General features: G+C 38.2%; 1 protein-coding gene across 2 annotated transcripts; it reads right to left on the bottom strand.

The window, feature by feature from the left end:
• Positions 1–3,066: 3,066 nt before the first annotated feature.
• Positions 3,067–15,370, bottom strand: sxc (O-linked N-acetylglucosamine (GlcNAc) transferase sxc). Of its 2 annotated transcripts, none has more exons than XM_034333415.2 (11): positions 14,905–15,370; positions 12,270–12,420; positions 11,934–12,177; positions 11,724–11,792; positions 8,349–8,545; positions 6,794–6,883; positions 6,544–6,724; positions 5,338–6,455; positions 4,808–5,261; positions 4,338–4,714; positions 3,067–4,254 (listed from the first exon to the last, which is right to left on the bottom strand). In XM_034333415.2, exons 1-11 carry the CDS (start codon positions 15,026–15,028, stop codon positions 4,065–4,067), a joined length of 3,195 nt encoding a protein of 1,064 aa, XP_034189306.1. In that variant the 5' UTR covers positions 15,029–15,370; the 3' UTR covers positions 3,067–4,064. The 2 variants fall into 2 exon arrangements, with proteins under 2 accessions (XP_034189306.1, XP_034189296.1); XM_034333405.2 differs by lacking the exon at positions 14,905–15,370 and adding an exon at positions 12,869–13,674.
• Positions 15,371–15,486: the final 116 nt, after the last annotated feature.

The raw sequence follows: 15,486 nt of genomic DNA, 5'->3' as shown, positions 1-15,486 counted from the left end.
ATAATAATGAAGCTGTTAAGCGGGTAGTTGTTTATTCAGAAATGCGGTCAGGGTGCGTGGTGAGAAACAAACGGTACGCGCGCACGTAAACGAAAAAAAAAGGACAGCATGCAAAGATGCGAAATGCAATCAGGGATACGCGTGCTCGACACTTTTAGCAAAAGTTGCGAAATACGCAATCTCTGCAGCGCTTACGATATCGAAAATGTCTGACTTTCCTCTTGTCCGTAAGGAAAACTTTCGAAGACTAATAAGCACAGCGCGGATAAGATGGGTAGAAGCGCAAAGTGCAGGAAACTAGAGCAGAGGGAAATTGGTGAAAATGCATCTAGAGGGAGGAGAGATCGTGTGGAGAGAAAAATTGAGAAAGTGGAATGAAACGGAGTGGTGAAGGAAGGGAAGGGGATGGTATAAAAAAGGCGAAGAGAAGAAATGGAAAGAAACGTGTGCCGCGAAGAGGGTAGCTGCTTTCGACTTCGTAGTAGGCCTCGATCGATGTTGTTACCATGGCTACGGGGGCAGTACTGCGGTGCTCTACTACTGATTATTTATGTCAAGGATCCTCCCCCTCCCTGCTTCGAAGCTCGAAACGCGTGCTCTAAACGCGAATCACCCCGATGCAAATAACAATGAGCATTTCGTTCTCCCTCTAACGAACAACTCTTTCAGATATTATTCTAATTTTACCTGAGATACTTAATTTGACATTTCCCACTATGTTAGATTCTAAATAATATATCTAATTTAACGCTCTTCGTTTAAACGTAAAGCTGAAATTAATAAGTGTCCCATGACTTATTGACTTTAAATAGCATTATGAAGCAATTGAAAAGGCCTTTGGCTCACGGTTAAACTCGATGCGATATCATCGTAAAGATAGAAGCATTTATTCTGAGGGGGGCCACTAGCGCAATCACGTGACAAGCATAACGATGAGATCAAACGCGAACCCTCGTACTTTTTTCCGCAATGGTAGCAGAAAACAACGAGAATCTATGCAGATAGGCTAGTCTTTCGTGAAATTTAGATCGGTAAGTACTTTCAACCGAGCAGTCAACTACGGTAAACCAATAAAAATTAATCGCATGATTTAAATGACGGAACAAGTGCATTTCATGTCATCCAAGAGATGTTTTTTTTTTTTTAATTGCACAACAACCATAGCAACGTATTCATTGACGTAACTAGGTAAAGACCAGGGTGAAATGATGAAAATAAATCAAAAACATTGGGTCAAAATCCATGGATTACCTACATACATGTATAGCAAGCCATTAAACTTTTTTAATACATCTTTCATTCTTTTATAAGAAAAGGTACGACACATAAATACGTCCGAACAAATACCGTAACCTATAAAGTAAGTTATATTTATACGGTCGTAATTTGAGTTCTTCGATGGTAAAAGATACATATGTACATGAAAGTATCGTAAAAAAATAAGTAAAGATCCACGCGAGGATGATGGTATTACGGTTAGTACATCGGAAAATCGTAAAACGACGGTAAATATCAAAATGAATCTTGATAAACGCGAATTAAAAATTGGCATTTAAATGATGGCTATTGCTAGCGGTTAATGATAACTGAAGTTGGAGCTTTGGTACTGCTTTCAAAGCGAAAGAACGGAGAGGATGGAAAAGAACACGCAGAGGAAAGTAAGTACTCCCGTTGGGAAGGTTGCTTTCGACCCAATTTCACCCTCCCATAGTGGTGGTACCGTCATGGAGCAATCGATACTGCGCCTAAGGGACGTGCCAGCGTGCTCTATCAGTACGACGTTTATCGCTCTAGCTTGCGCAGAAGCGACGATTGCAGTTAAAACAAAATAACATTTTTCGCTCTTTATCTTTCTAATGACATATTAACCTAATTTTTATCCATAATTTGAACCTCTTTGATTATCCACACGCAAGCCATTTTGCTTCGAGGTATGGTTTTCAAAACGAAAGGACTATGGACGTTCGGCAGGTGACGAGGTAGATTAAAATTAATATTATAGCAACACTTTCGATGTTTAAATTTATTTATTTATTTATTCGCGAATCATAGTTCATTGTTGATTAACACAAACATAATAAAACAATAATATGTTGATTCATGATTATTTGAATAAGTCGCGTTGTTTTCTGTAAACGAGTAGTTTTGATTATTATGCTTAGGAATTTGGTGCACAATCACTCCAAAAGGTAACTTTTCTCTATGTACACGTCATGCAATATTTATAGCCAATGATTATTACCGTTCATTTGAATGCGAAATAACTTTTTTCCTCAGTTACGATTCAGTCATTGAGATACCGAATCACAACACATGCAAGTAGAAATTTTTATTCAGTTTCCTTGTAAACATAAAAAACATTGAAGGTCTTCGATAAAATAAGTGAAAATCTGTCAATTTAAACTTTGGTAAAATTTATTCAGAAGTTGTTTTTAACTTTATTCAATTAGGCAAAGAAAGTGAGAAGTTCATTGCAATTTTTACAATCTTGTTAATATAATTCATTCTTTGTTTTCTTGCCGACGGTACCTTTGAAATAAACGAAAAGTTGTTTAACAGCTATGCTTACATCTGCATTTCCGATGTAAATTGTGCGTAATGGGACAATTATTCGCTATCGAAAACGTGTAATGATAATACACAGAGTGGGCGGATGAGGTCATACATATAATAAATTTACCCACCAGACATTACAAACTACCGTTTTCCTACATGCCTAAAATTTCTCGTCTCCCCAACGAAAAATACACCTTTCCCTCTGCAACTGTGTAACTTATAAAGAATCATTAAAAAGAAGAAAAAAAAAAACAGAAATCTTAAAGCAGAAAATGATGTAGGAAATTCAAGCAACTATTTGTAGAAGCAATTTACCTGTATTTTCTCTATGTTGAACTAACATATCAAAAAGACTAATTTCACAAAGAGAAATTAGACTTAACAGATCACATATTCATTAAAACATTCTTACAACACAACACAACGTCCACATTCTTTCAAATGATAATTCTTAAACCTTTCTTTTTTTTATTCTATAGACGTACATTAAAGTTTGCTACAGTCAACGTGTTATTTTTTTTTTTTTTCTTTTCGCTACCTCACACATTTTTCAATCTTAATTTACGCGCTATCAAACTAAAGTAGTAACTAACGATTATCATTGTTTGTTAATATTTACACGTTTATCAGTAAGTCGATCATATATAATACAACTTTTGCATTCTTGCTGTCAGCGGCCTCTAGCAATAATATTTTGATGAACATAGCCTACTCTCGAACATTTTGTCGCTTATATTCTTTCTTTCACCCCCCCAATTTAATCTTTTTTCGTGAGTCAATCGTATTCGAAATAAATCACGAATAGCGTGTACAATTTCACGAAGAATGACCAACCAGAAAATGCGTCAACTACTCGACACTGTTAACGAGTCATACGTCGAAAGTTTTCGAAATTGGAGAAAATCGCGACCAAGAACAGTGTCGAATATATATACACACACACCGTACGAGTTACTGGAACAAATTTCGCCGTTATATATACGGCTGGCTCGTGCATCCAATACAAAAAGGAATAACAATAACATTAACGACTTGCATTCTCAATCTCCTTCCCCTCTACGACGTACAATTTCACAGGAAAATATAGACCACAGTCAACTTTTACATACCAGTTCGAGAACATTCTGTGTATCAGCGTATAAATTAATCGGGGGACAGATAAGGTAACGTAAAGCAAGAGAGATGAAAACGTAGTTAATTCTTATACGACTCGTGTGACGTGACAATTCACAATTTTTGTTTCAAACCTCGCGTTGCTTTTTATTTAGCTTTCGCGTACGATGTTAAATGTATCCTACCGTAATCTAAGCTCGGTGATTTATCGTACAAAACAGTAAATACCGGAGTAATGGAATTTATATGAGAACCACCGTATCCACCTTTTTGTTTTTTTTCGTGAAATGGATTGTATACCGGCCATCTGTTTGAAATACTATGCTTGCAGACAACAGACGTTACGGACTGAAAACCGTGTGTTAAATAGAAACAGAAACTTTTAAACCATTTTCTTAAGATGTAATCATTAATTTGTCTCTATCGTTTTTTTCTACAGCTGCTACATGATCAGGTTTTTCACCTCGCGAGTAACGCTCCCACATTTTCTTGTACAGCATCTCCATGCCCAATGCGTACAGTTTACAATTGAATAATGGACTTTCAGATCGTGCTTTCCATACTTTGGCTCGTGTCGCTTTCAAACTGAAACGCAACAAATGAAAGATTAATGATTTATATTTTTTACACGGCACCATCAATGACCGTGGACATTACAGTTTACTTACTATTCTCTATCCGTTCCTAAACGAATAGCAATATCCTGGTATTCCTGTCGTGTTCGTGCAATCAGTTCAGGGCATCCCAGGGTATTCAACTGACTAGCAGCAACGCGGGATGCTAACGTTTCACCTGGAAGTGTGACTACCGGAGTTCCGGTCCACAAAACGTCCATACTAGTGGTATGCCCATTGCAAAGCGGTGTATCTAGGCACACATCGGCTAACTGTCCTCGCCTGACATGTTCCTCTTTGGCAGCAACGTTACTGAACAAGATTCTACCAGGAGTTAAACCTAACTGTTGAGCGGTTGCTTGTAAATTTGGCTCGCCAACAGCTGGGAAGCGCAACAACCACAGCACAGAGTTTGGCACGTGTTTTAGAATCTGAAATTGTACATTCATTACAGATACGTACGAGAATGTGTTAGAATTTTAATGGGTTTAATCCGCTGGAAAAAGGAGGTATAGTAAACTTACATGTGCCCACATATGAAGCGTGAGCGGATCAATCTTATACAACTGATTGAAGTTGCAGTAGACAACTGCATCCTCTGGCAAACCGTATTGTTGCCTTGTCGTGATCACAATATTTTGAGGCACTTCTTCACCCGTTGCTGTTTTGTTGTTCACTTGGGTTGTGGCCATGCCATTTTGAACTACAACACCGTTCACAGACATTTGGCATTGTCCAGATGCGATCATGGTTTCGATAGCAGTGGTGGTTGATAATTCAGCTACTTTCAATGAGATCTCAACAGGCTTGTTTTTGGCATCGGGTACAACTACTTCGCGAATCTCCTTCACGCAAGTGTTCTCGATCATCGGTGAAAGATCGGTAGCATTTATAACAGCTACATTATCCGCCACTTTGCCTTTTGTGTTTAATTTATCCGTTAGAATAAGACGTTCCTTAAGATGTGGGAACATTTGCCTGGAAAAAGAAACATTTTAATGAAAACTATGTCGAGGAGAAAGGAAACGGTGATCGGTGTTTCTTCCAAACTTACCTGTGATCTCCTATGAAGTAAGTGTGAGGCATGTAAGCAAGCTTTTCGCTGTACTGACTAGCGAGTTCTACCGGCGATGTAACTTCATCCGTAATCAAGTAGTCCATGAAACTAGCTCCAGATGTTCCAGGATAGCCAAGCCACATTACCTGAACCGGCGCTGGTCGTAATGCAAATATTTCGTTTCTAGCACCCTTCGTGTAACCGTTCATATTTACTAGAATATGCACTCCATCGGCATTAATGCGATCAGCTGCTTTGCCGTTGCATGGGATTTGCGATAGATCGATAAAATGTTCGGCTTCTCTTGCTATTTTTGCTCTGAATGTGGTCCCATCATCGGCGCTTAGAGCGTAACAGAAGATCTCAACAGTCTGTCTGTCGTGAAGTCCAGGAATCGACTGCATCAGATGACTAGTAGGATGATTCCCAAAGTCTGACGAAACGTATCCAATCCTCAAACGAGTACCAACTTCTCTTGGATATTTGTACGGTTGTTTGTGCAACACGTGGATCTTCTCGATGCAGAGATTCGCATGTCTAGCGGCGATGGCTTTCCTGAACTCGTGAGACAACGGATAAAGCATGGAATGATGTGGATGTACGCTAGGTAATCTATTCTTGTCCAGTTGTTCGGCGACAATCGAGACCAATTTTTTCATTCGTGCTTCGTAATCGGTCCAATCGCAAACGATTTGAAGGCAATGCGCCAAATTGCAATACGCATCCGGGAAGTCAGGCTTCAACTTCAACGCGGTTCTGTACGATTGAATCGCCTCGGGGATATTTCCAGAATCTTTGTGAATCGAAGCTAAATTGGAATGAGCATCGGCGAAAGCAGGATTGATCTGAATAGCTCTTGTGTAACACTGAAGAGCTCCTTGTATATCTTGCATTTCTTTCAAAGTATTGCCCATATTCGAGTAAGCATCCGCGAAAGTCGGTTGAATACGAATTGCCTCTTTGTAATGCATCAGCGCTTCGTTTAGCTTTCCTTGTTGTTGCAATACAGAAGCAAGATTGCTGTGAGCAGCAGCAAACTCAGGGAATACTTCAAGCGCTTTCAAATAAAGTCGAGTTGCTTCTTCGATATATCCTTGTTCGCGTTTTATGTTGGCCTATAAATGAAACATTAATTGGTACAATGAAACACGAATCGAATACTATACGCTGTTGTGTTCTAATTGTATTTATCATTATAGGTACCAGATTATTAAGGGAATCGGCATGCGACGGACAGAGACGAAGAGCCGTATTATAGCAATCTTCAGCTTCGACCACTTGGCCCTTTTCCTTGAGCGCGTTTGCCAAGTTACAGTAGGCATCTGGGAAATTCGGTTGTAGTTCAATGGCGCGACGGTATGTATCAATCGCCAAATCGATAAGCCTATAGAACATAAAACATAAATTTTCCAAAATTCCCTTTCGTTCAACAATAATATAATTTATTACTTACCCCTGTTCATAGTAGACACACGCCAAATTTCCATGTACAACTGCATTGTTAGGACTGAGATTCAGTGCCCGTAAATAAGCAGCTACAGCTCTGTTAACAAAGAAAAAAATTCGTATGTCAATTAACGCATCCTTCGTCGGATCGGAAAGAAAAGTATTCATTTAGGTATAGGTTGTTTTCAAAGTGCCATTCAGTCGCGACACCACACCCGACGCATCGAACGAATCGAACACGTGTCACATCGATATATCTTGGCACGTCGCGAGTATCCTATACAGAGGCAGAAGTAAGAAAATCAGTGGCGAATTAACCTTTTCACGCTATATTTGATCCAAGAGATGCATCCGGGGGTTGACGATCGAGAAAGAGCTCGCTCTAATTGGACGCGTAACGAAGGTGCGATCGTAGTCGAGGGTGAAATCACCGTGTACACGACAACGCACTGGTAGTCCATTCCTTCTCCATTTCGATGTATCTCGATGTATCGATTTGTATGTTTTTAAAATATTTATATCAATTGGTATATTTTAAATGAATTGGTACTCTAAGAGAAGGCGCGACCGTCAGCTTTCAGCCACGAGAGCTGCGTTTTTGGCGATACCCGTTAAGGACCTACACCCTCCCACGAGGGGCAAACGGTCTCGTGGGGGTGGAGCGATTCCTAGAATCGATAGTTCTCGTTCAGTTTCTCCCGTTATTGTGCGTAATCACCAAGATAGTTCGGATTTCGAATACGCGTAAACAAGAAATACGGACTACGTTTATGGAGGCAATTTTCAGCCGTTGCCAAGCGGTTCCCGTTTTCCAGCAAATCTGCATCGTATTTAAAAGAGCAACTTTTCTCTTAAAGATTGAATTTTTTACTGTTTACTAAACCGTAAACATTATTACTGCAATTTCTAGTCGATTAATATTGCATACACACACGGTAGATTGAAAATATGCGTGTGCTGCGCAAAAGAAGGTTATTCGAGGGCGTCGCTCTGGAGAGACAAAGGACGATGAACTTGAAAGGACGTAGTATGAATATCGATTCGATGTTTAAATGCCGGCTCATGCGCTTTGCCTCGCGGATTTCTCAGCAAGTATATATTTAGAAACGAAACGATTTCTTTTAGGGACTGAAAAATTTCTCGAAAAAAGTATTTGTTTTAACAAACAAACTGTACGACTCCTTACTGCCATTTAATGTCACGTAACCAACATTAAAGGAATAACTATAAAAGCCACTTTTCTCTAGCACAGACTTTAAAACCGACGCCAATATCAAATAAAGACGACGATCGATCAAAACTGTGCACACCGAAGACTATTTCCGTTTTTTAAAGGATTGGTTATAGAAAAAAGTCCGTCACACTCGACGGGATTTGAACTCGAGATCTTCCGCGTCGTAGTCGGATACTTTATCCACTACACCACTACCACCGTCTACCTTCACTTCTACTTCTACTACTGCTATTGATAGTAATATCTTCTGCTCTTATTTTTAGAATACGAACAACACAGCTCACTGTTGCAGCAAACGTATAGAAAGTTCATTTAATTGTTTGCTCACCTATCGAAGATTCTGGCCTCCTTGAGCACGTTGCCAAGATTAATGTACGCGTCCAAAAAGTTCGGGTCCAAGGCGACGGCCTTTTCAAAATGATGGATCGCCAGCCATATTTCTCCTTGCGCGTTGAACACGCAGCCAAGATTACTCCACGCGACAGCGAAGTCTGGACGCGTTTCGATCGCCTTCAGATAACAAGCCTATAGACAAAAAATGGATTTAGAGATGTTCGCGTACTCTGAGGGACGCGCCGCGCGTAATGCCCGACCTCTCCTCGCCGCGCCGCAGCTTTCACACACACTTCACCATCCTCGAAAACCTCGGAGAGAAATAAAGGTTTATTTCTTCACCTTCGTCCTCTCTGTCTCTCCTCCATTGCTACTTTCCTCGATAAAATATAATTTCACTACTTTTCATAATAACTATTTTTCTCTCCTATCGATCAACAGTATTTAGATAGAAAAGGATGAGAACAAATAAATAGATAAGAATTAATGCAAATACAAAACTAGTCAAATTGTACAGCTGTCTTGCAAACCAACAGTACTGTAACTTGTAACTTCGAACTGAAGATAACGTTTTACGATTACCAGATTACGAGGGGAAAAGAACGAACCAGAAACAGAGTGAACGAAGCTCATTCTTCAAATCCATTATATATAGTGGGGTAGCTGGGATTTGATGCGAGACAAGGAAAAGGGTGAAAGGTGCGCGCTAGAAACGTCATCGTAGAGAATAAGGGCTGAGAGTGGCTGATCCGGTGCCCATCGATTCTCCGGAATGCGTCCGGTGGACTCGATCGCACACAGTACACCCTTCGTCATATACAATTCATGGGTGCAAAATGTGAGTGCGTCACGTGGCCAATTCACCTCGAAGAATCTCCATACGTTGATATGCTTAAAGAAAATGTTTCAACTTTGATTAATTATAACTCGTACATCCCGTTACTGGTGATAAAGTATATCATTTAAATAAAATATGATTTGTATCGTTTCCTTGGCTGATGTTAAATATTCTTTATGCGACGACGCTCCTAAAGGGTGAAACAGGGACGTGCATCGCGCGTGCCGAGAGGCGGGCTGCATTCTTATAAAACCAGAGTAAATATCCGTACCTAAACAATAAGTAAAAGGGCATTTACAGTCGGCCGATCTCCATGGGATACGGTAAAGAGAGACTTGAAGGACGGCTGGTGATATTCGAGGAAGAAGACCAGTTGAAGTGGATAGAAACGAAGTTGGATAAGCTTTTAAACTTCTTCCGTTTCGTTTCCGAAACGGAAACGGTTTTCTATTATCTTCTCCTGAATTCCATGCGTATCATACGATTGATCGTGATCATCTATCACAATCACGGATGTCTCTTCTCGGCCTTTTTCGACTTAAAATGATCCAACTTTCAATCTCGGTGGAACAGCGAATGGAAACCAGTCGGTCTGATGGAATATTCAGAGATCGGCCTTGGGAATTACTTTACCTGCAGAGTACCCTTCGGTAGGTTGACGGTAGGTACGGCTTGCAAGCTCTCATAATAAACTTAGACCGAGAGACAGTGTGTTACTGAATAACCAGATTCAGATTCACCCTTTGACGAAGGAACCCATGGTAACCGACCAATCACATTGCTCCGAGTTCCCCTCCTAGAGTTGATCATCCCATCCACAACAACAAGACAGCTGCGTTAATGTCTCTTCACTGATACTCTTCGCCTCAACTTTGTCTTTTACTTATTTTTTTTTTTTTTTATTTTATTTTTTTTTACTTTTTTTTACTTTCTTTACTTTTTCTTTTTCAAATAGGTACCTAAGACGTACGTGCCACTGGAAGACACGCTTCGCTGAGCTCGTAAGCCACCACGTTATAAAAGAATTTCCGATAATTTAGATACTGTACACTACTGTCGATAAATTTGCTAGATTTGATAAGAATCCTTTAAGTAGCAGCGTGTTTCGAAATGTCAAAGATATACCGTATAAAAACAACACGAACTTGAAACGTTCTCCCCTTATATAATCACGAATTTTTTCTACAACCCCTAACAGAATAATACTGGTGTGTCGAACATACTATTGTCTGCAAACGGTAACATGCGTCGTTGGTGGCAAAACGTACTAAGCGAAAAAGAAAACGAACGAGAGATCTAGAAAGCGCTCAAGAACGACAGGAAATTCAAAGGAAAGCTTTTCTCGATGCTGCTCTGAATTTTGTCGGCAAGTTCGCTTACAGAGGGTATAAGACACACGGGCACCGATGCGATACAGACTCTTTTAATTAAATAGGAGATTATATAAATAATTCGTACCATCTGCAAATATTCACTTGTCGACTATCGCCGCGCCGCGCTGCTGTGAAGCAGACCACTTGACTTGGGCATTTGATTACCGTTAATACCGAAAACTCTTAGGAAATCAAAGGATCCTGTAAGTTTCCAGTTTAGAAAAATATTTCCACTCTTACACACGGACGAATGATTCGCGAAAGGTCATCAATTATTTTTTATCAAACGCTAAACGATAAGAAAACTCCGTCAAGTGATCTCGCGCAATAATCACCTAACACACAAATCTGATTATTTTTAATGTTGAAAAGAGTAATTGGAAAGAAAAGGTCGCATTTGTCCAATATATATGTAACGGATCAGTATACCTAAAGTAAATACACATTCAGAATGAGCTAAATTAAATGAGATGAGCTTAAGTACTAAAGTCGCGCGTTGCCGATCCTATTGTAGCTTTTTATAGTAAGAGAAAAAATAGTCGCTGTAATAGGATCAGCAATTGTGGTTAAAATTTGCAACAACACCAGGACAAAGAGAGATATCACTGTTGCCGGTTACGGTGTTATCACAAAACGCGCAATAATACCAAAAGAGATTTCCTACTGTTTCTCGTGCTGCGTTTGATGTCTTAAAATGAACATCTGTATCCTTCAAGTAATTTCGTTGGATCTTAATAATCAATGCTAGAGTAAAAACATCAAACGCAGTAACTGGTTAGATAGGAACATGCGCGCGATGTAGAATCTGCTATTAAAACTGTGATTTTAATTCGCCATTTTTTTCAAATCGATACGCAACTCATTTTAATAGCAGGTCATCGCACGCCGCGCTTACGTTTTACCGCAACGAGAAAAAGCTTTCCCTTTCAAGTATACGGATACTACTAATTCCTGACTGTTCCATGGAGCTGCTAACTACTACTCGTGGCACGTAATACGCAATGCATTTGTACCTTGTCAAAAAAAAAAAAAAAAATCGACGGAGCATGACAGCAATTGCCGACATCCTATTGCTTGACGGCGGTACCAAATACATCCGAATATGTGCATTACACGTTACATTAATTTACAACAATGTGCAATTAATAGAAAAACCTACCTTGGCTTCGTCAAGTCTTGCTAAAGCTTTCAAAAGATTACCAAGATCGCTTCTCACACAGTAAAGATCCTGTAACACACAAAAATCACACAATGTACATTTATTCTATTACTATGAAATGAAAAACCTTTGAAAAATTTTCCAAAAGCACCTGTCCAAAATATTACTATAAAATTATACAGATAATTAATAATAGAATGTATTCCTTACAGGGTTGTATTGTAAAGCAGTCACATATGCCTGAACTGCCTGTTCCATATCTCCTGCAGCTACTAATGCAGCTGCTAGATTGATGTAACCATCAATGAAATCTGGTTTCAACCTAACAGCATGTCTATAGTTCTCCAATGCTTCTTGTAGTTGACCGCGTTCCTTAAAAACATTTCCCAAATTGCTATAAGCCTCTGCCAATAAGGGATTCTGTTTTATTGCTAAGCTGCTATAATGAGCAGATCTAAACAGAAAAACAAATTTATTAATATTACATTTAAACTGAACTGAAAAAAACCTGTTTCTCAAATTAAGCAAATTAACATTTACACTTACTTTTCAAGTCTTCTACATTGGAAATGAATTGAAGATAACAGCAGTAGGACGCCTGTATTATTTGTTTCCTGCCTCCAAAGTTGCATGCAATGCCGCTCTGCATTTTCATAATCTCCTGCCTGGTATTCTCTATGTGCAAGTTCTAATAGCCCTGAAAAATTTAAATTCCGATGTTTTTAATTTTTTTACAATATATACATATATTAAAAAATTAGTATAAGCTAAACAAATATACATATTAATAGAAAGAGATGATCATTTTCATGAATATTCGACTTTCTTAATTATAACTAACTTAATAAAATATTCCTTCGCGTACAATTTTTGCGAAATTTTGTATTTAAAAAACGAAAATTAATGTTTGCATTCCATATGAAATGATAATAAATACAAAATACAGCTTTAGAGGCAACTAATTAATAAAATATTGTCGCATTGTAAATGTTTCCAAACATTACGCATCGCCCTGTAATCCCTATGGAAGTCTACGCAAAAGTAATATGCTTCTATGCCGGCTTCAATATATCGATTTTCTGTTGTTACTTGGTACATCGTAAATAGTAATGGAAAGATAGGTGAACGAAATAAAAATTACGAACAGTATGAATCAACGGCAACGTTAATGGTTTGATTATCGGCGATCGCAATTAGTTCCTTGCCCTGCGTATCCTGTGTAACAACCAGGAGATTCTGTCCATTTTGCCACTCGACGGTTCCATTACAAACGTCATCCGAACTATTGACCACGTTCCCAATTATGCTGGTTGAATTTTTTAGAACGTTTTCTTTCTTCTCGGCCAATCTTAGACTCATTTTGTCGGTGAATTTTTCGGAGTGCGTTATTCTAGTCTTCCCAATATCGTACACACGCCGTTTCCACGCAATCGACTTCGACCAATTTCGAGACCTTTCGACGCTCGAAATCTGGTATCTCGATTTTTCCTTTCGATAGCGTGTGTTGCTCGGTTCTAGAACTACTTTTACTTTTTGGATTCACTTTTTTCGTGTATATTACTGTTAATTACGTTTCGTGGATAAAGCACTCCGTAATATAACACTGAAGAATTTTTCGTTTCTGTACATACTATGCTCTTCCGCGCATCTATACGAGTTACTGTCCGGCTAGGTTATCCCCGCCAGATCGAAAAGCAAGCTGATTGGTTGACTAAACCGTTATGGCGGACTCCTGCGTCGTTGAATACAGACGGAAGAAGAGAAGGGTGAGGAAGACACCCGGCTCAGGATCGTCAACATCGTAGTTGATACCTTCTACCTTTTATATTTATCTTCTAGTTTTTCAATAATACCGTTGCTTATTCATCAATCTTTTATACAAACAAATATTCAAACTATACATTTTTACCCTTATACTAATATTCTTAATACTATGTTCCTACCATTGTCTATAGGTATAATTTTATTAAAAACTGATTAGTAATTTATTATACTCGTTCTTAACATTCGATTAACAAATATAATAGATATATGTTTATGTAACTATGTAATTATATACTAATATATTTTAATTAAACCCAAAAAATTCATTATGTTACAAGGTGCAAGTAACATATTGTACGTGACTGGGATAACGACAAAGAAACTACGCCGATGATTCTCAATCTTTTTTAACTAAAACTCAATGTTGTTGATATTACAATTTCTTTATAAATTCTTATTATAGAATGTATCTAATAAATGCCTTTTATATAAATATTACACTTACAAATCAAAAATATTTTATTTATATTTGTACTTTACAAATTCAAATTATAATCTGCAAATATCAAAGGAACGTTGTCATTTAATTCCTAATTTAAAATAATACCGATTCAAACATGACTAGTTAAAGTAAATTTAATGTTTTAGTGGAAGCATTACTTGGCAGGTAACAATGAGAAAAGTTAGAAGAGAACCACTGACATGTACGAAGGGACGGTTGCCCCCACTTTTCCCCACAGAGAACAGATGGAATAGGTACCAAGTGGAATATTCCATCGTCACTTTCATGAAGCAGAAATGGTAGCCGAAGGGAGAGGGGGAAGAGTAGGTAGCTAAGGGAGAAGACTTGAAAAGGGGAGAAAAATATCCGTAAACAACGGTACGATAGTAACACTTCTATTCCTAGAAAGTAAAATAGATTTAACACAGAACCTGCATGTTAAATAATATTTCATGTATGTCTTTGAAAGCGTAACAAATTTTGAATATTTATTAAAAATTTATCATGTACATTCTTCTATAATGCATATGAATGCTATTTACACGTACTTCAGCACAGTATTTGCTCTGCTGCCGTACGTACTAAAATAAATGAATAGTAACATGTAGTGAAATGTCGATGATATTTTTCAATCATCGCAATATTTTATATCAAACTTTAATTTTGTGCAAAAATTTAAATAAATCAAACTAAATGATAAATGTAATGGAAAGATTATAAAGACATTTCTGTATTGCTTTCATTCATCTATATTTATCTTCCATGAAAACTTATGCAAGATGTATATTTTTAGCGACATAAATTAGAATATTTCAAAGAGGATATCTATAAATTTCATATCCCTTTTATCGAGCTTCATTAATAATAAAATGAAAAATAATCATGGTACGTAGTCAAAATCATTTTACTACGTACCAACTGTTGAAAGCTGTTGTATCTCGTTCATCTTGAGAATGACACTGGTGCCTGCAATTTGTTGATGATTCTGCTGCTGTTGCTGCTGTGGCTGCTGCTGAGCTTGCATGATGACGGTCACCATCAAAAACGATTGAACAGGAACAACGCGACAGTTATATACAATAATCGCGTGTCAAATATATTTCCAAAATTCAATACTGAAATCGGGAGCCGAGATTAATCGAATTTGACCGTACTTCTATGCTTTCCGTAGTACAGAAACAAAAAGCAGGTATGCGCAGCACTTATATCGGTATGCACTAGCGCGATCTTTCAGCGTGCGCCATCATGGATTTTCGAGCACTGACTAACCGAGAATTAGTAGATAATATGCAAATCTCACAAATGCGAAATTGTACGATTATAATATGTACTATTGCTTAAGATTCCACAACTTAAGATTCTGTCACATCAACCAAACGTGTCACAGTAGTCAAGTGGGAGCTCGTTAACGATGTGAAACCTTTAACATAACGTGGACCTCGTATACGTAACACGGGTCGACGCGAAAAACCAATCGATGAACGTATTTCTGGTTAG

Source organism: Osmia lignaria, chromosome 9 (genome assembly GCF_051020975.1).
Source record: "Osmia lignaria lignaria isolate PbOS001 chromosome 9, iyOsmLign1, whole genome shotgun sequence".
Taxonomy (NCBI): Eukaryota; Metazoa; Arthropoda; class Insecta; order Hymenoptera; family Megachilidae; genus Osmia; species Osmia lignaria.
Note: the sequence above shows the minus strand (reverse complement) of the source record. Positions and strands in the feature narration are given on the sequence as shown.